The sequence below is a fragment of the Corella eumyota genome, chromosome 4, assembly GCF_963082875.1.
Source record: "Corella eumyota chromosome 4, kaCorEumy4.1, whole genome shotgun sequence".
NCBI classification, from domain to species: Eukaryota; Metazoa; Chordata; class Ascidiacea; order Phlebobranchia; family Corellidae; genus Corella; species Corella eumyota.
This window is the reverse complement of record NC_137493.1, coordinates 4,635,098-4,656,402: the sequence shown is the minus strand read 5'-3', so window position 1 is coordinate 4,656,402 and position 21,305 is coordinate 4,635,098. Positions and strand designations below refer to the sequence as shown.

Here is a 21,305-nt window from a genome sequence, read left to right as displayed (position 1 = left end):
GTAGTGTAGCTGTATTGTAAAAGTCCGCGAGTACTACTTGTTATAGAACAGTAATCATTCTCTTCCCATTCAAAAACCAATTTAAAGTTCAATGCTATGTTAACCAATCTATTTAAAGCAAACGATACAAACACGAACGTGCTAACTTTATGAAGGAATTGGGATGAGAGAACCTGAAGTTGTCCCGATGTGTAAAATTTTTCTTGTCTAGACCATAGGTACGAGTTGATACTGAGCATGTTCAAATTGTAAAACACAATAAATGTGAGAAATATGATTTTGCAATGTTGTTCATCTGTTCTTATTCCGATCTCAGTTGTTACAGCCAAGCACATAAGAAAAAAATGGGCCAGTACGTTGAATCGACTCTGTAGTTTGTCCAGTTCCGGTTCTTGCGGATTTTGCTGTATAAGTCTTGCCTTTCTGTATCTGTAGATGCCGTACATTACACAAAGATAAAGAGACAATATTAATCCAATGCTTGTGAATACTTCGCCAGAGTATAATGCAAAATAAGAATTTGTAGTATTTTTCATCTTAGCTAATGCTGTTTAATAAACTACTGTGATAAGAAGCTTTTTTTGAAAAATGCCTTTACCTTCTGAATCTATTTATCCAAACGGTTTTAATACAAAATTGACTAATTTTTTTTTCAAGTTATATGAAATAAATATTTTAGCATGATATGTGATATTGCCCAATATGTTTTTTCTATAAATATTTAAAATATTTGAAAATAAAATCTGTTAATATTTAAAGCAGGACTTTTGCGGCACCAAAAGTATATTCAACAAAATTAAAATAAAAATTTTTTTTTTTTAAATTTGCATTTAAAAATTCTTACCAAATTAAAGACAAAAAATATACCATTTTGCTATTATTGTGATGTTTTTATTTGCTATTTTATCAAGGACCAATATAATTTATTGTTAAACTTAAAAATACTAAGAAAATTCGCTAAATTTGTGCTAGTCGAAAAATAACTTATTATTGTGAGAAATTATTTCTTTTCAATTAACGAAAATTTAATTTAAAAGTTTATCGCTGGTTTAATTTCACAAACAATAGTTAACAAGGCGTGAACTTGAGTGAAAAGGAATTATCACCAACTTGTGAATTGCATTCGACCTTGATAAAACGTCTCTGTTTGAAACTTGACCTAATTTTCGCGCCGGTTGTCTCAAACCGAGAAACTTAAAAAAGAGAATCTTGAGTCTCAACAAAAAGGAAAAAGGCAAGGGCGGAGTAAAGACGGAAACCAAGAAACAATTTTATTCACTTAGCGTTTGACTTTTCATCAAGTTATCGCGAACTGAGAAAGAAATTAATTGATATTGTAAAGGTAAACTTAGTTTTTAACCCCTTTCAAAGTCTAAGTTACCTTAGTTTTAGTGTAAATATACGTAGATGTATTTTTAGCTAGTATTTATATACGGTATTATGTTTGTACTGACCTTATTTAAAGTATAAAGTAACCATTGTATTCTTAAATATTTTTAAATTTACTGTTCTAGGTAAAGAATACACGAATAACATGAAGCTTCTGCTTGGATTAGTAGTAGTTGCTTTGGGTAAGTAAAAAAAACAGATTAAGCTAACGTCAATCTGTCAATATTTGTAAAAAATTACATAATGACGTTGAAAGTCTGGAAACAAATACTAGTATCAGTCTGTCAGTGTATCAGAGTATTGTTTAGTTCATTGTGTAATTATGTAATACGAGTATTTAACAATGTGGCAGATTGTGTAATTGTTTATAAAACAACATATGACATATATATAATTTATTAATGAGTATTTGCCTGTCTGTAAATCTGTCAATCATTCAATATGAAAATTTATTATATATGTATTATAATTAAATGTATTTTTTTTTAAATCTGTAGTTCTATTGTGTTAGGTTTCAATTTATTTTGCAAGTGTGGTATTTTGTGTCAGAAAAATAACTTTAAATTAAATCTTTTTTGTTCCTTTTTCAGCAAGTGAGTTGGCATGGTGCCAGGGTTGTGCAGGGGGAAGTTGTTTTCCGAGCACAGGAGATCTTCTTGTTGGAAGAGGACACAGACTTTCTGCAACATCCACTTGCGGAACAAATGGACCACAACCTTATTGTATTGTCAGGTAAGAGATATTTTTATAATAGAATTATAAACAAGCGTGTAATGTTCTGTTCTGGCTTTAAATTAATAATTGTTGATAGTTCTTCGATTTTATAAATGGTATTTTGGGGACATCTTTTAAATGTAAAATATTTTAATTTAAAGACATTTTTTGTTTTTTTTTGACTAATGCCCATAGCATAACCTTTTTTAATTTTTTTTTATTTGTAGTCATTTGAAAGACATCCAGAAATGCTTCACATGTGATGCAGTGGTACCGGAAGAATCTCATGCTATCCAGAATGTGATCACAACATTCAATGATCGATTAGAAACTTGGTGGCAGTCAGAAAATGGACTTCAAAAAGTAATTTTGCCCCTTTTTTAATTTTGTTGAAAACTGCAGTGTAATCGGGCTTAGCTTGTTTAAAAATACCTTAAAAAGTGTTATTTTAATTAAAAAAAGGGCTTAACATTATTAACACTGTAAATTCATAATAAAAATAACATTCATAATAATTATCTTTGTGTTTTAGCTTTCAATTCAACTTGATTTGGAGGCCGAATTTCAATTTACTCATGCCATCATGACATTTCGAACTTTCAGACCTGCAGCCATGTTTATCGAGCGCTCGATGGATTTCGGGAAAACATGGAACATCTACCGATACTTTGCTTACGATTGTTACAAGTCTTTTCCTGGTATTCCAAGGGTAAGAACTTTTGCATTTATTAGTATATATATGTATATGTATTTGAAAATACAAGTTTTTTATTAAACTTACTTAACATTAATAACGAACTGGGATATTGGCTTTTATTTGCATTTGATCGCCCTTTTTTTAATTTTAAAATCTTAACAGCCATAATTAACAAAAGAGTTTTAAAAATTGACTAAAATTATTTTTGTGAACAATTGTTGTAACTGAAGTGTGTTTATTTCCAGGGGCCACCACAAGAGATTGATGATGTGATCTGTGAAGAGCGTTACTCCAAGATTGAACCGTCGAACGGAGGAGAAGTCATCTTCCGTGTCCTGGAACCCAATATTAGAATCGAGGACCCATATGCTCCCAAGATCCAGAACTTGCTTAAGATCACTAACTTTAGGTAAAATAAAACTTGAAAATTATACCAAAAAATTTTGAAAATTTTTTTTTATTTTTTGCCAAAAATAATTTTTTCTGACTTTTAAAACTGGTTTAAAGGTAACAAGCTTGTTTATTGACTTTATAATTTACTCTTTTTTATTAAATTTTTTTAAATCTTGTCAGGATTAATTTTACTGAGCTTCATACCTTGGGAGATGACTTACTTGATTCTCGGGCTGACATCAAAAACAAATATTACTACGCTCTGTACGAACTCATCGTCCGTGGAAACTGTTTCTGTTACGGCCATGCTGATGAGTGTACTCCGATAGACAACGTGGTCGATGATAATGACATCACAAGCGTCATGGTAAACACTTTTTTTAATTAGAAAATTAAATTTTTATTATTTTTTTGTTTTGTGTTGACACGAAAAAATACAAAACTTTTTATTTCTGTTTAAATTTATTTTAGAGGCAAAATTTAGCTGCTTTTATTAAAAAATGCATTTATTATTTTTTAATTATGCCTTAGATTGTATTTTTTTTTATTTATTATATTTTTCTAACAAGTACAAAATTTAATCTCATTTTTCATCCTGCAGAAAGTATCTCGCACAGAGGTATAAAAAATCTGGCAACAAAATGTCAAAATTAAGTATCGAATATTTTTGCTTTAGTTTTTCTCTTGTAGCCGACAAAACAATGAGAGTGCTTTAAAATAACCTTGCTTTTTAGCCTATGCTTTGCTTGTTTTTAAAATAACCCGACAATTAATCAAATATTTCAGTTAAAGACCCATCAGCGGCGAGTAAGTAATTGATTTGGTTAGAAAAAATCATCAAACCAGTTAATTGGCATGAGACACACACAATTCATTATTCACCAAATTTTCGCACAATTTTAGAATATAATTTCTGAGTAAAAATCAAGCGATTTGGTGATTCCATAATTTTGTGCCATAATTTTCACAATCTGCAATTGCGTAGTGTTTATACAAGTTAAATTTACACCCCCTTTAATCAAAATTTGAATATCTCATTTTAAGGTGTCCGCTGACCAGGTAAAACAGTTTTGGTGTCTGACATAAAATGGTGAACAAAGGTTTTAAAATTTTTTTTTTGGTGTCAGAACAGCGAAAATATTTTTGTACGCTTTCTTTTTCTAATTTTTTTTATGATTTGTAATGAAAACGTAATTGACGACTAGAAGTTGCATGTTTTAACAGAACAGCAAAATAGTTTGTGAACAGAAATCTGGTTTCAAATGATAATCAAAAAACTAATCATTGATTGCCGATGATTTTTCTGATGATTTAATTTAATTAAAAACTTCGAAACCAACGAAAACAAATCAAAAAAATCTTGTTTTTTTTAAAACAATTTTGGGTTGTTTTTGTTGATAATAATTGTATTGTATTTATATATTTGTAATGCACTCTGTGCATGGTATGTCCAGCACTTTCATAGTGTTTGGAGACAAATAGTGATTGTCACAAAACAACGGGGTCAAAAAAAGGGTGAGCAACGCATGTTGTTGTCACATGACGGGGATAAAATTTTGGGGTCATTTTGGTATTTTGAAATTTTGGAATGAACAATATCATTGTGCCTGTGTATCTGTAAAACACATTTGTGTAAAATATGTGTAAATCATTTTCGAATACTTTAAAAATATGGGGTTTCTATAGTTTTGCCATTTATTTAAATTGACTTAAAGTAACAAATATGACATTAATTAAGTCAGGGGTTCAAATAAATCTTAATAAAAATTTAGGTAAACTTTAATTTTTTGCCAGTTTTTAACACTTAGTTGCTAATAGGTCCATGGCAGATGTCAATGTCAACATAACACTGTCGGATTAAACTGCGAGCTCTGTCGACCATTTTATCACGATCAACCCTGGAGGCCAGCTGAGGCAGGGATGCCACATGAATGTCAACGTGAGTAAATTTTAACTTTTTGTCACTTTTAAATAAACTTGTTAAAAATGAGTGATCTTTTGCCCCTGTTTAAATGTATTGGTTTCTTTTTTGTGTTGTTGTATATAAGGTAAGTAAATGGGATTTAGAACAAGCTTTATGCATATAATTTGCCTATAGACAGGTTAAATTGTTTTAATACATAATTTCTACCTACGCTTATTGAATTTTTACTATAATATGTAAGGAAGATATTGTAGGTAGTTTAAGTAACTTTAATTTTATTGTCTTGCTAGTTGAATTATTTTACAAAACCTAGCGAATAACCCCAAAAAAGTGACCAATTTCGGTGTAACTTTTGGTAATAAAAGCTACTTCAGTAATATTAACTGTAATCAAAAAAAATATTTTATACATTTAATAACACATACAAATTAAATGTAGCCTAAATACAGGGTTCGCAGATGTAACGTAGTGTTAATATCCCATTTCCGTCAATTAAATATCGAAAGTTTTAAAGCCCTGAGCCTTTACAAGCGAGTAATCGGTTTCCTATTAGGAGATTCGCTAGACCATATCAACCTTTTAGACTCCTTTATATTTCCTGTATTGAGCGCCGCTGAAATAGCAGCGTGACGTCAGAATTCGACTTGAATCGTTTCCTTAGCGTTTTGCATTGGTGATTTATACTTGTAGTTTACTAGAAGTTACTTAACCTTTTTGATTCGTATTTTTTGTTTGGATTTTTAAAATTGAAATGAACTTTTGTTGTTACGTTATAAAATGTATTGTGTTTTAAATACCAATTGACCTATTTATAAACTGTGTCACAAAAAAAATGGCTTCATAAGATACATTTCTAAATCTTGATATCAAATTTAATTTTTTTTTTTAAATTGTTAAAAATTGAATCAAAATTGGCATTGCGCTTTTTTAAAATGCCGCTTTTATTCGTAATTATGACGTCATAATTAGGTGCCTTTGATCGTAGCGGCCGCGTGTGAAAAAAGTCATAAAACAGTCGTGCTAATTGGTTCAAGAGATAAATCCGCTATTGTTTTATGGTATTTGATTTCTTTGAAGTTTTAAACGACAAATTCGCAAATTGTTTTATTAGCTCCAATTTGTATTTTTGGCCTAGAATAGCTGTCATAAATCATTTTTTTTGGTTAAAATTTGTTTATACTGTTTATTCTCGATTTGGAAAGGTCGACACTACACCTAAAAATAGAGTAACATCAGCTACCCCGAGCCATTCTCGGGTTGCTTAAAGCAGTTTGTGATATTATAAAATATAATTGCCTGATAATTAATCTGCTGATTAAGTGTTGTCTCAAAAGGGGTTTATATCATTCATAGTGCTTTACTTAAGGGTGCTACAGCATGAAAGCATTGGGGATTGAACCCACGGCCTCAAGTAGTCAAGCCAAGTTTAATTCAAATTAATTTTTGTACATTGAATTATTATTTTTTGAAACCCGTTAAATTATATTTTAGCTTGTAACTGCAACAACCACGCCACCGAGTGTCATTTTGACCCTGCCGTGTACGAAGCAACTGGTCAGGTGAGCGGAGGAGTTTGTGAGAATTGTCAACACAATACTGTTGGAAGACAATGTGAACAATGTGCTCCTTACTACTATGTCGACCCTAACAAAGATATCAGAGATCCAACCGTCTGTGCTTGTAAGTTCATTATTTTTTTAATTATTTTTTTTTTATTTTGATGGTGATTATTAAAAAAAAGAGGGTCAAGGTGTTTTTAAGTGGTCATGTAAAAATGTCAAATATAATTTTTATTTACGAAAAAACTGAAAAAAAAATTGTGCCCTTTTTTTTAATAAAATTTTTTTACTGAAAAGATTATAACATTTTTGGCGTAATTTTTTTTTATTAAAATTTTTTAAAGAATATATTGTAACTCAATTTGCATGGGTGTAAACAGCGTGTGAATGTGAGGTGGCCGGGTCAATGGACGGGGGAATTTGTGACGGGATCACCAACCCATCTTTGGGCATGATCGCGGGGCAATGTCGATGCAAACGCAACGTAGAGGGACCCAGATGTGACAGATGCAAACCTGGGTACTTTGGACTAGATGAAAATGACCCCAACGGCTGTACAGGTTAGTGGGTGGTTTTAAAATGTTTTTTTATTTGGAGGGGGAATTTTTGGGGGTGGTCATAATTTTCTGTTGAAATATACAGATTTTATAAATTTTAAACTGTGATGCATAAAAAATTTGAGTAAAGAAAATAGTTTAAAAGTTTGATTTTGTAGAAGTATTACATTTGCTTTTAATTGCTGTTAGATTTTAATGGCAAATTTTTTATTCAAAATGCAAGAATTGCCACATTTTACTATTTATTTGAAATTTTTTACCTTAAAACTGGTTTTGATTGGCCTTACATTGTGTAAAATGAATTATAAATTATTATCTTATGCGTTAATATCATTTATTTAATTTAACAAATTATTTTGTTGTTAGCTTGTGATTGCGACTCACTTGGGACCTTAACTGGAGCAAATACTTGTGATAGTACAACAGGGCAGTGTATTTGCAAGCGTTTTACAACTGGTAGAAGATGTGACATGTGTCTAGTGAGTTTTTATTATAACAATTGAAAAAAACTATTTTTTTTCTGTTTTTCAAATTTTTATGTATGATTTTTTTAATTTTACAAGTTTTGAAATATGTTAAATTTATGTTAATTTTTTTTTTAAATAATATTTTTGTCAATCCAATTAGTTTTGTTAGCCTTTTTGTTGCACATATGTTTAAATATTGGTGACAATTTTTAACTATTTAAATAATTTATTAGTAAATTTATCCATATGTTGAAAGACAATGTGAACATGGCAGTATTATAAAAATATATTAAATTATTTAATTGCTAAACAGCAACAGATGCTAGATGGTAATTTTAAATTTAAAAGATAAAACAATTTTTTTTGTTACATTTAGCAACATTGTGTTTTTTTTACAAGTTCGTGTTTTTTTATTTATCTTTTTATTTTTTTAGCCACAAACATGGGGTATGAGCTCGACAACTCACGGTTGTAATGAATGTGATTGTGATATTGGTGGGGCTTATGACAACAACTGTAACGAACAGAACGGGCAATGTAACTGCAAACCAAATATCAATCATCGCCGATGTGATTTTGTTATACCCGGCAACTTTTTGCCTGGCTTAGATTTTTATACTTTTGAAGCAGAAGATGCTACAATTGAAAGGGTAATTTTATAAGTAAAACTATTTAATATTTAGTTGTATTACGTTAAAGAATACTCATCTGTTTTTAATTTAAAAAAATACATTTGAAAAAAATTAAAACTAAATAATAAAAATCTGTTATTATAGTAATTTACCAAGAATATTTTATTATTAAGTTGTTAAAAAAAGTAAACTAATGAATAAACATATTTTTAATATTTTGTAGATAATAACAATTATTTAACATTGCTATTTAAAAAAAAAAAAAAAAATTTAACAAAAAATTATTGTAAAAATGACTAAGTTAGATATCTTACGTTTACATTGTAAAAACTTAATTTTTTTTCTTCCAGGGTGGTTATGAAGACAAGAGACAACACATTCCACCAGTTACATGGACAGGTGATGGCTATATGTTTGTACAGGAAGAAGGTGTGATTGTTTTTATTGTTAGTGGACTTCCGTTATCGATGGATTACGACCTGGTCTTAAGATATCAATCAAATGTAAGTAAATTTTGGGCAATTTTTAATTTTTTTTTTAAATTTTTGGGGGATTTTTAAAGTTTTTTTTACTGTTTTTTTTAGTTTATTTAAACAAAAGGTTTATATAAGTACACGTAAAAATTGCTTAAAAGCATCAAAAAATAAATTATTCCAACCAAAACCCAGCAAAATGTAGAAAACATTACAAATTAAAAAACAATTTTTAAATTATTTGAATCTTAAATTTTATATACAGATGCCAGATGCTTGGCAGTATGTCGATATCACAATTGAACGACCAAATCAAGGAAATATTCCAACCTCGAGTCCGTGTGGAAACACTCGACCAGAAGACGACCATTGGATCGCATCACTACCTGCTGCACCTACCACTCATAGCAGTCTGGGTAAGTACAAATATATGATAGTGTTTTAAGTATGTATATTATAAGGGTATAAAAATATTAGTAGAGAGTGGAAAAGTAGAGCATTTTTTTATATTTCTGAATATTTTTTTTTATAAAGTTTTTATTTAATTTTTTGTCAGCATATTCTTGCATAGCCTATATATGTTTTGATTTACTTACTTATTTTTAATCAATTTTTAATTTTATTATTTAATTTTTTAGGTGTTATTTGTTTGGAGAGTGATTATACATACAGGGTTGTTGTTGATATGCGAAGATACCAGAGAGAACAAGACCCTAACGCACCATTACCTGACATTCTTATCGATTCTGTAAGTTTTAGACGTAACTTAAGCTAAAGATAAAAAAACAAAAATAAAAAAAACTTTAATAAAAATTGTTTTTGTACTTTTATTTATTGCCATTTTGAATAAAAACAAAAAATTAGAACATTAGATCACTTGAAATTTTTTCTTCTCTTTCTTTTCGTTTCAAATTTTTTTATTTATTTGAAAAATTTTTTTGTAGTTGTTGGTTGTACCTATGTACAAGAGCGTCGACATGTTTCAAGGGACCGTTGAAGGGCGCCAGAGAGCACGAGAATTCGAAGAACTTGATTGTCAGAACGATGAGATGTTTATCCCGGATCGTGAACCCAATCCAGAGTGTGCCGGACTTTTGTTCTCCATGTCTGCGATCATCCACGAAGGAGCTCAACGTAAGTCTAATTTATGAGTGAAATTTGAGTAGCAAATTTTGTAATTTGAGTTAAGTGAAGAAAGTTACTCAACTTAAAGAATTTGTTCACCTAAAATTTGAGCAAATAAATTCTGTACCTTGAGTAAAGAAAAGTAAAATTTTGGAGCTTGAGTAAAACTTAGAAAATTCATTCACTTAAGTTTGAGTAAAGAAATGAGTTAAAGGTTTTTTTTCTAACAACTTTTTTTGTCCAGCTTGCGACTGCGACCCACAAGGGAGTGAAAGTTCCATTTGTAATAGCTGGGGAGGGCAATGCGTGTGTAAACCTAATGTGATTGGTCGAAGATGTGACAGATGTGCTCCAGGGACTTATGGATTTGGACCAGCTGGTTGCAGAGGTAAGTTTTATAAAGTTGCTGCGAAAATATTTAATCTAGTTTTTTCTTTTTTATTCTAAAAAAATAGTTTTAAATTTTTAAACAAGTATTTACCAAAAAAATATTTTTTCTTGTAGCTTGTGATTGTGATCTTCAAGGAAGTGTCGACCAATTTTGTGACGCGGCACGTGGTCAGTGCCAGTGCCGCCCCGGTGTGTCAGGACGTCAGTGCAACCTTTGTCAGCCTGGACACTACAGCTTCCCGGAGTGTCGGCTGTGTGAATGCAACGGACACGCGGACACCTGCGACCAACGGACAGGCGTCTGTATTCAATGCAGGGACAACACAGTTGGAGATCATTGCGATGCGTAAGTTTTATTTTTGGGTATAATTTAATAAAAAAAAATATTAATTTTGTTTTAAATTAACAAAGAAATTTATTTATTTCAGTTGTGAACCTGGTTACTATGGAAACCCACTGTTGGGCAGTCTCGACCAATGCAAGCCCTGTATGTGTCCGAATGGTCCGGGCAGCAGTCGTCAGTTTGCAAGTGGCTGTCGTCAAGATGCAATCACCGGTCTAGTGACTTGCTATTGCTTACCAGGCTATGCAGGTTTGATTAAAATTTGTTTTATCGAAAAATAGTTTTTTTTTACTTTAAAAAAAATTTTGAAATTAATTTTTTTAAATTTTACCCAGGACCCCGATGCGACGAGTGTGCCCCGGCTTACTGGGGAAATCCCAGACAGTCCAATGGGGTTTGTCGGGAGTGTGACTGCAACGACAACATTAACCCCAGCGACCCACGGGCCTGTGATGCAGACACAGGGGTTTGTACTAATTGTTTATACGACACTGCAGGCCCCCATTGCGAAAGATGTAGAGATTTTTTCTACGGCAGTGCATTTGATAACACTTGCACAGGTTAGTTATGAAGTAATTTATATATTTTTAGGGGTCTTAATTTAAAACATTGGTTTTTAAAGTCAGTAAATGAATCCAAAAACATATACTGCAAAAAAAACAAATTTTATATTCATAAATTTAAAAAAATAAAACCCAAAATTTTTTAAAGACAAATTAAAAAAAAATTACTAATCATTATTTACAATAAGTTGGTATTTATTTTTAAAATTCATTGTATAGCATGTTCTTGTAACATCCTCGGAACCGATCGTTCTTACTGCGACGACAATCAATGCCAATGTGACATCACAACCGGTAACTGTCAGTGTTTGCCCAACGTGACCGGCCGTGATTGTGGTCAGTGTATTCCAAATCACTGGAGATTGGCTCTTGGTCAAGGTTGCATTGCTTGTGACTGTAACCTTGCTAACTCCAAGGGACCTTCCTGTAATGAGGTAAACTTGAAATATTTTTGTAATGTTAAATTATTTTTTATTTTGTCGAATTTTTTTTTTGCTTTAAGATAAACAGAAGATTTTTTTGTATTTTTTGCATTTTTTTTATTTTCGCTAGTAGACATTTTTGATGCTTGTATAAATTAGATTTACATGCTTCTATACAAATGAGCAAAAAATTAGGCCTTTTTAAATATCTACCATTTATTCAATCATTAAACCAATCTTGTCCTTTTTAAATATATACCATTTATTGAAATCATTTAACCAATCTAGTCCCTTTTAAATATATACCATTTATTCAAATTATTAAACCAATCTTGTCCTTTTTAAATATTTACCATTTATTGAAATCATTTAACCAATCTAGTCCCTTTTAAATATACCATTTATTCAAATCATAAACCATTCTTACTAATTTTACCTTAAACATTAGGAAACTGGCCAATGTCAATGTAATGAAGGATTTGGTGGAAAAACTTGCAACGATTGTGCCGATGGTCATTTTGGTAACCCAAATATTGAATGTTTTGGTAAGTTTAGTTTCAACTTTTTAATATTTTTTGGTTTTAACAGTTTGTACAACCACTGGAAAACAACCAACTCCAACCAATAAACCATTTAAGACCAGTACCCTATCATTTAAGACCAGTAGTGGACCATTATTAACCAGTAGCAAAGCATTAATAACCAATACCAGGCCATATATAACCAGTGCCAAACCACTTTTAACCACTACTAGAAGTATAAATCCAACTAAAGTACCAAACAAAACAACCACCCAAACACCAACTGTTGTTGGTTCAACCATTGCTAATGGTAACGTTTTTTTGGGGAACAGTAATTTGAAAACAAACAAATTAGCATGGAATTTTAAAAATATTGAACCATGTGTTGTCAGAAATGGTTAAAAAAATACAAAAAATAAATTGTGTGGTACAATTATTACTAACCAAACCTAACGTTGTAATTTTTGTTTTAACAAATTTAAAAGTTTAAAATTTATAATTTGTATAATTTTTTTTTTTATTTACAAAAGAAAATATACTAACCTTAAATAATTTTAAATAATTTAAATGTTTTATTAACATTTTTTATGCTCAAATGTTTTTTAGAAATATTGAAAATTAAATTATTTATTTTAAAAAAAAAACATTTTTTAAAATTTTTTTAACAAAATTTTACATATTTTAGCTTGCAACTGCAATGTCGGGGGTTCCAAATCCAACCAATGCAACCCCGCCACTGGTCAGTGTGAATGTGTTGAGGGTGTCGGAGGTCGAACCTGTAACCGATGTCTTAGGGGCTTCACTGGGGAAGTCCCTAAGTGCGAACCATGCGGAGAATGTTTCGACAACTGGGATGAAATTATCACGGATTTAAAAGGTAATTTTTTTTAGTAAATTTTTAATTAAAAATCCAATTTTTTGGTTTGTTTTAAATTATTTTAAATAAAGATCTTAATTTCTAGATTATTTTTCTTTTCATGATTAACTTTTAATTTTTTTTACAGATCGAACAAATGTTGCGCTGGAAAAAGCAAAATTGATCGGCGAAACTGGAATCACAGGAGTGTATGAAGATGAGTTTGCAGCGATCGAGAAAGCTTTGAAAGAATTAGACAGAAACCGAACTGACCCCAGCGCCGACTTTCAAGATTTTGTTGGATTAATTGAGTAAGTTTTTGATAATTTTGTGTAATGTAATGAAAAAAAATTTTTTTCAAATTTTGCGTTCTACAACTTTTAAAGTAAACCCTAAAATAAAAAATTTTATTTTATTTGAAAATTATTTAAACATTTAGATATCTTGTTTGTAAAGTATAGAAAAAATTTAACTTTTTAAATGGTAAAATTTATTAGATATTTTATATAAAATAAAAAAGAAAATTTTCTTTTTTTTTTTTTTTAAAGAAAATTCAATTTTTTTAGGAAAAATCTTAAGGCTCAGGAAGAAAGAATCGGAAACTTGACAAAGGAGATGGAGAGAATAAGAAGATCAGATGCTGATATCAACAACGACATGGATGAGGTTGATACCCAAGCTGAAGCCTTGAACGACAAACTGAATGAACTGAAAGAACAGAAACAAAATATCAGCAAAGTCTCTCCAGTTGGTAAGTGCTAAGTCTACAGGTCAAATGTTGATGTAAGTTGGCTTAAAAAATTGATGATTATTATATTAACAAATGGTTTTAAACTTTTAACACTATTTATATGAATATCTGTTCGATTTATAGGATTTTAGATATAAAATATGTTTTTGTGGTACACAGGCAAATTACTATGAGCAAATATTATTTTGAAAACATATTACGACAATTAAAATACTACCGGGACAGGGCAATCAAATAGACTACAAATTTAATAAATTTAAATATCAAATTTTTATTTAAAATTTTTTTAATTTATTTTTTTCTAGCTGCCTACAAACAAATTCAAGATGCTGCCGATGCCTCAGCCCAGGCTGAGAAAAAGGCACAAGCTGCAACCACTGAACCAGGAAGTCTCGTTGACCAATCAAAAGAAGTTCGCGCTTCAGTGGAGGCGGGATTCGACGACAATAAAATGGAATTCGAGGATAAATTGTCGATGGTGGAAAGTGATTTAGTGGATCGAAAACAACAAATTGACGAGTTGTCGGTTTCTCAACTCAATGCTGAAGTACGTAGATTTACCTTGAGATTTATTTTGGGTTTAATTTATATATTCTTTAAATTAAAATATTAATATTTGTAAAATTTTGCAATGATTTTAAATTTTTTTCTTGTCTTTAATGATTTTAAATATTTTTCTATATTTACTTTTCACCTATTCTGAATTTAAACAAAAAAAATTTTCTTTAGGTATGTGGAAAAGCAACCGAGGGATGTGATGAAGGATGTGGAGGAGCTGGATGTGACAGTTGCGGAGGAATCGGATGCAACGGAGCAGCTCAGTTTGCTCAAGATGCGAAAACGAGGGCTCAAAAAACGCAGGAAACCTTGTCGATGATTTCTGAAGAAACCGGAGACTTGAAAGCTCTTGTTCAAGTAAAATTAAAATTTTTTATTAAATAAAATAAAAACTTTTTTTTATTTATTTTAATTTTCTTGTAATTTTTTTTATTAAATAAAAATTTATTTTTTTTTTTTAAATAAAATAAATTTTTTATTAATTTTTTTTTTTCGTGGTGATTTTTCTTTGTGATTTAAAATTTTTTTATTTTAATATTTATTGATTAGGTTACGAAGGCAAATGCACAGGAAGCTAAAGATGCAGCCCAAGCTACCAAGGATAGAGCCCAACAAGTTGAGGATAAAGTCAGAAAACAAAACAAAGAAGTCCGAGATTTGATCACTCAAATCCGAGAATTTTTAAACCGTAAGTTTTTTATTTTTTTTTTTATTTTTTCCAAACAACAAAAATTTTGCAACAACCAAATTTTTTAAAAATAACAAAAATCTTACAGCAACGAAAATTTTGTTCTTTAACAGAAAAAATTAACAAACAAATTTATTGTTTGATTTTTTTTCAACATGAAAACTCTTTTTGACAGGAAATCGCGCTAGCCCTAAAGATATTGAAATACTGGCCCAGAAAGTCCTCGAGTTGTCTCTTCCAGTAGGAAGAGACGAGATCGATCAACTGGCAAGCGACATTCGAGATCTTGTGTCCCGACTCCCTAACGTGGATGACATCTTGGAGAGCACGAAAGGAGATCTGGAACTTGCTCAACAACTTCTTGTAGATGCTAACAAGGCAAAGTAAGTAAAATAATAAAATGATTATTTTAGTTGGTTAACTTTAAAAATGTAATTCAACTGTTCATTCAACTTAAAAAAGACAATAATTCAGTGTTTTTTTAATATTATTAAGTTACTAGTACTTAAAATTATATCTTTTTTAATTTTTTTACCAGCTAAAAATTTCATTCTCGAATATTAAAAATTTAATTCCTATTTCTTCTACTTCTACAGGGCCGACGCAGGATCTGTTGCTGGTGATGCTAACGCGGTTGTTACTGCTTTGGAGCTAGCGGAGAATGCCTCAAATTCGGCAGAAGCAGCCAAGAACCAAGCACAAAGTGATATCACCATGGCTGAATCACAAATTGACGAGGTAATTTTTTTGCCTGACTTTTTGGTAATTTTAACGAGTAAAAAAAATCATTATCAGCCTTATACTTTTCTTACATTAATCTTAATGTGGAATGGTCGACGTTACGACATAAACATAGAGTAACATCAGTTACCTCGAACCAGTTTCGAGTTACCTTTGGCGGTAAGAAATATAATTGAATATTTTTACCCACTAATTTTAAGCTGCTGATTGAGTGTTGGCTCAGCTGGAGTTTAAACCGTGCGTAGCGCCTTACTCAAGGGTGCTACAGCACGAGAGCGGTGGAAATCAAACCCAGGACCTCATGTAGTAAAGCCTTCTGATCGCTATACCACGCTGCCGCTTAACTTATCTAGTTTTAATTAGTATTTTTTTTAATTTTTTAGATAAAAACAGCTACTGAGGACATTGAGGGCACAATGAAAGAAATATCCGACCGCTTAAACGAATTCGACGCTCGAGTGAAATCCGTACAAGTTCAAATGAACGATAATTTGCTCACGCTAGATGACGCTATAAACGTGGCGAACGCTGCACGGGACAAGGCGCAATCAGCAGCCAATGTAAGTCTTCAGACAATCTTTTTAAAAATTAAAGTTAAAATATAATAAAAATATAAAAAATCTTAAACTTGTGATTTTATTTTTTAAAATCAATCTTCTTTTTTAAAACTAGATTTGAAAAAAATTAAATAATTTTTTTTTTTAATTTTAGAGTTTGGAGGGACAAGCACAACTGATTGACGACACTACAACAGCAATCAACGACAAGAGAAACAAAACTGAACGACTCGCTGCTCTGCGCCGAAACGTTCAAAGTTTAACGCAGACTGTTACTGCTAGTGTATCTACTCTTGAAGGTATTTAAAAAAAACGCTTTAACTTAGCTTTACTTTATGAGGTTCTAGGTTCGATCCCCGTGGTATCCATGCTAAAACGCCTTGAATATGGCGCAATGAATAGTCCAAACTTTTGCTGAGTCAAAAAAAATTCAATCAATTTATAGAGAACCAGTAATTTAAATTAAGTGTTGAAGGCACTAAAAATAAAATACTTTTTTAAAACGTGAGGTCTTAAGTTTAAATCCAGTTGTTGGTGTAATTTTAGGGGGTGTAAAAAATAGCATACTGTTGAACTAAAGTTTTTTAAAGTGTTATGTTACAGAGTTTTGCAATTTTGTGGGTGATGTATATAGCATGTTGGTATGGTTAACACTGAATCACAAAATGCTATGTGTTTAGAACCTTAAAAAATGTCTGTGGTACTTACAATTTAATTTTCAAAAATACTGGAAAATGATTAACATAAAAAACCAGGTTACCATATTTTTTGTGTGACGTTGAAAGTACTAAGTAGCGTAGTGAATGAATACATGTTAGTACTTTCTACGTCATCACAAACAGGGCTTCCCTTTTCTTTATTTTAATTAATTTGATTTTAACATTTAATTTTTTTCAAGGTATTGGTACTGCTTTTAACAATTACGAAAGCGAGTTAAGTGACAAAAACGACGAATTGGATGCCCTTGAAGCGCGGGCAGCACAGTTGTACAACTCCATTAAAGAAAAAGAAGACTATCTTCGAAACTGTTAACCTAGATGGCACCCATAAAATTAAATTTCAAATTTTTAAATATCAATATTAAACCTATTTTTAAATTTAAATATTTTTAATTTTTTTGTTAATTTCTGATTACACTTTTAGTATTTTTATATGGTGCCCAAAATTGTAAATACCTTTCTATCAGTATTCCTGTAAATAGTTTTTCTTGCATATTAGCAAGCAGCGTATTATACAGCATCCCAAATTTTAGATATGGCAGTTATTTGAAAAAAACATTTTTATAATTTTTAATTTTTTTTGCCAACCATTAGTATCGACGAAGCAGCATAAAATTGTAAATAGCATTTCTATAAAAAAATAAGTTTAAAAAGCCACAACGTAGAGATTTTAATGGGTTCCTTAAAAAAAACTTTTAAAATCATTTAATTTTTTCTCCCTAAAATCTTTATGTTGTAGTCAATCGCATGTGGATATTTAAAAGAATGAAAAAAAAACTAAATTTCTTTTTAATATCTAGAAAATTTTCAACCACTTTTTGCAATCCTAAAACGCCTTTTTTGCGAATTGTATATTTCGAGGTCCGTTGTTCAAGTGATATAACAGAGTTTTTGATTCGTGCTAATAAAAAGTGGTTCATGCAATTGTTTGTTTTATTTTAGCAAGAAATTTTTTGAGAAAAAATGTTACTTTTTTGGTTAAGGTATTTTTTCTGGTTCTTTTAACATACGACCTTTTTTTTTATTTAAACCCTCTAAATATACCCATTAAAACTTGACCCCTATACCGCGAAACCCCTTTTTATCAGCTAGATTCTAACTTTTAAACACAGATCGTTTATTTTTGTACAAGTGGTTTTTAGTTTTTTATTTGTAAATATCTTTATTCTCGATGTGGGAAGATCAAATGCGCGACCTAAAAATAGAATAACATCAGTAGAATAACTTAAGTTGCTTGTGTCAGTTTGGGACATTATTGTTTATAATTGGCTGATAATAAGGCTGCTGATTAGGTGGCAGTATAAGTTCATACCGTTTATAGCGCCTAACTCAAGGGCGCTACAGCATGAAAGCAGGGAGAATTAAACTCAGGACCTCATGTGGTGTAGCAATTGTTCTTACCACTACACTACGCTGCTGGTTACAAGTACAGCTTGCATTTAAACATTGGTTTAAAAAATAAAAAAAAATTATAATTTTTGACGATTGTTTTTATTTTTAAATGCGTAATATCCTGCGCTTGTTTGGCCCAGACACGTACCGCAGGCAATATATGATGTTTTGACATAAACAATCACAAAACTCGCTTATCATTAAAACTCTTTACCTCAACATATGTAAATTTTGCGAAAGCCTAAACATGCAAGCTGTAGTAAAAAATATTTAAAAAAAAAATAATTTTTTTTACTGAACCTGCATATAACGTTTTTATGGCAATTAGATAAAATTGACCATGATGATGCATGTTTTAATGTTAACGACAGCATCCGGTTTTTATTTGATCGCGTGTTTAAATTAAATGTTAAACATAAACAAATGTCGGCTATGTACAGTCACTGTAAAAATTAACCTAAAAAGAATAGAACCAAAAAGTAAATTTGAATATAAACTGTCGAAAAGCAAGTTTAACTTAGAAACAAAAAAAGTTAAATAGTTTAAGAAATCGAGGTCCTTTTATTTTACAGCACTCACATGTCTACGTTAACTTTTTCGAACGTAAGGAAGGTTGTTAAGAAACATGGGCGTTGTGATTTGTCTGACAGTCAGCTTGAGAGTTTGCTCAAGCTAATTAAACCTGACAGGGTCATAACAGAAAAATATTCTTGGGAACAAATGCTGGATGTGCTTTACGGCAGTGGGGATTTAAAAAGGTAGGCGATTAATACAGTCTGCCAAGCAAATGTGATAAATACCATACCAACATAGCAAATATAAAGTTAATTTTTAGTTGCAAAAATACCCTGCTAATAGATCAATTTTAACAATTTATAAGACATACATTTGAAAACACTATGCTTAAGCCGTAAAATCAGCATTACTACATCGGGGTTTATTATTATAAGAATTGTGAAGCTATTTCAGCTAACAGTATCTTCAAATTTCTACTCGGTTTGTTTTGTTTTAAGCAGAAATCTTGAAACGGAAACTTTGTATCAATTAGAGAACTACACACTTTCCGAATCGTGGCTCTCTACCAGCGAATATTGTAAACATAAATACCTCGGTCACCCGATTAAAATAAGCTTAACAAAAACTGTGGATGGAAAAAAGAAGCCTTTAAAGTCAACAACCAAATTTAAAAACACAGAAAAAAAAGGTGAAAACAAAAAAATATTTTTATAGTGATTTAAAAAATCAATCTAAATTTATTTTTTTAGATAGAAGAACGTTTGTTTTTCGAAAAAATCCCTATCCTTATTACTTTGAGGAGGGTATAATGCACTTTATCATTTGGTCTTCGCTGTCTTTATCTCCTGAATTTTGTAAGCTAAAAATTCAGGAAATGTATTCCCTCGACGTTTACGATATTATTATCTTTGAAAGTCCGCAGCTTGTAAAATCTATACCTGATATTTTTCACGTTCACGTATTTATAAGAAACAAAGTTGAAACGCTGGGAACAATAGTTGCTGTTGGATTTTAAACAATAAGTAAAAATCAAGGCGTGTTTTGTGAATTTTGCGTTATTTAGTAAAATTGCATTTCATATTTATTGCTTAGCAAAACTAGTAACATTAAAAATTTACTTGTCTGCAAAGTTTGAATATTATTGTTTTTGTGTACATTTAAAAAACACTAAATGTGTTTTGTAAGGGCTACCTATAATTGTTCGAGGATAAACGGAATTTCAACAAAAAAATTCAAGTTATTTAAAGTTTCTACTTTAAAAGCGCGTCATTTAAATTATTTATTTTGGTTGAAGTGTCTGTTTTTAAAATTTTGTTTAAGTAGAATCAGTACCGTTTGTAACATTATTTTGCCATAAGTTATCAAATAAGGTAGACGTGTAGGTAAACAATAAATCAGTGTGTAGATACCCGCAGATTGTGTAACAAAAATTATTTACAAATAGTTCAAGAACGTAAAAATATTTGCGAGTATTAACTGTCAAGTCAGACTGTCCGACGGTTGTGTGGTTTATGTACGTACAAGCATAGCTGACAGTTTGGCGGTCTAACAAATCTTTAAAATTAACATTTAGTCTTCTTGAAAACTGGCAGACTGGTGTTGACTGTCTGACCTGACTGCAATAAAACGAAATTAAAATAAAAATACTATAACCATATACTGATAGAAGTTGAAAATCTGAAAGTCAGAAAGTACCTATTAAAATTTGTTTTTAAGCAGTTTAGCAATCTAACTGCAACAAGCCCAACTATGGCTAAAAAATGTCTGGGTGTGATTTGAAATTTTGGAAGGATCTTTTGTACAGTTTTTGTTTTAAAGTTTTTTGTTTTTTTTTGACCGGCAGCATGGTGTAGTGGTAAAAACACTTGCTACACCACCATGAGGTCGTGGGTTCAATCCCCGCTGATCTCATGCTGTAGCGCCCTTGAGTAAGGCTCTATAAACGGTATAAACTCCTGCTGAGCCAGCACATAATCAGCAGTATAATTATCTGCCAAAGGCAACTCGAGACTGGGTCGGAGTAACTAATGTTACTCTATGTTTAAGTCACGCATTCGACTTTCCCACATCAAGGATAAAGATATATACAAAAAATAACGTAATGTCACTGTTCGACTGTTTGTCTGTTTCTGTTTGTACAAAAAAATATCTTTGAAATTACATTTTTTGTGATTTGTGTAGGGACAATGTAGGCTATCCTAGAAACAAATTGTACTAAAATAGTTTGTTGAAATATCAATTGTTAATCAGTTAAACGTAGGATAGTTTGATTTCCTAAAGTTTATCTATATATACATAACAGTACATAATATGTTTTTGTTTTAATATATAGATAAAAAACTTTTTTCTGTCAATGTG

The 21,305-nt window shown here is 30.8% G+C and overlaps 1 protein-coding gene across 3 annotated transcripts; it reads left to right on the top strand.

Annotated features, from left to right (window-relative positions):
- The first annotated feature begins 1,284 nt into the window (after window positions 1–1,284).
- LOC145749967 (laminin subunit beta-1-like) lies at window positions 1,285–17,957 on the top strand. Of its 3 annotated transcripts, XM_082565865.1 has the most exons (35): window positions 1,285–1,342; window positions 1,515–1,571; window positions 1,980–2,121; window positions 2,331–2,466; window positions 2,636–2,812; window positions 3,046–3,209; window positions 3,374–3,560; window positions 3,795–3,812; window positions 3,980–4,000; window positions 5,012–5,132; window positions 6,609–6,797; window positions 7,057–7,236; window positions 7,600–7,712; window positions 8,135–8,350; window positions 8,683–8,835; window positions 9,071–9,221; window positions 9,444–9,553; window positions 9,750–9,939; window positions 10,175–10,318; window positions 10,435–10,666; window positions 10,749–10,912; window positions 10,999–11,223; window positions 11,446–11,660; window positions 12,097–12,193; window positions 12,855–13,046; window positions 13,174–13,336; window positions 13,592–13,776; window positions 14,082–14,323; window positions 14,506–14,691; window positions 14,884–15,022; window positions 15,198–15,405; window positions 15,619–15,760; window positions 16,147–16,323; window positions 16,475–16,619; window positions 17,219–17,957. In XM_082565865.1, exons 2-35 carry the CDS (start codon window positions 1,535–1,537, stop codon window positions 17,350–17,352), a joined length of 5,295 nt encoding a protein of 1,764 aa, XP_082421991.1. In that variant the 5' UTR covers window positions 1,285–1,342; window positions 1,515–1,534; the 3' UTR covers window positions 17,353–17,957. The 3 variants fall into 3 exon arrangements, with proteins under 3 accessions (XP_082421991.1, XP_082421992.1, XP_082421993.1); XM_082565866.1 differs by lacking the exon at window positions 3,980–4,000; XM_082565867.1 differs by lacking the exons at window positions 3,795–3,812; window positions 3,980–4,000.
- The last annotated feature ends 3,348 nt before the right edge of the window (window positions 17,958–21,305 follow it).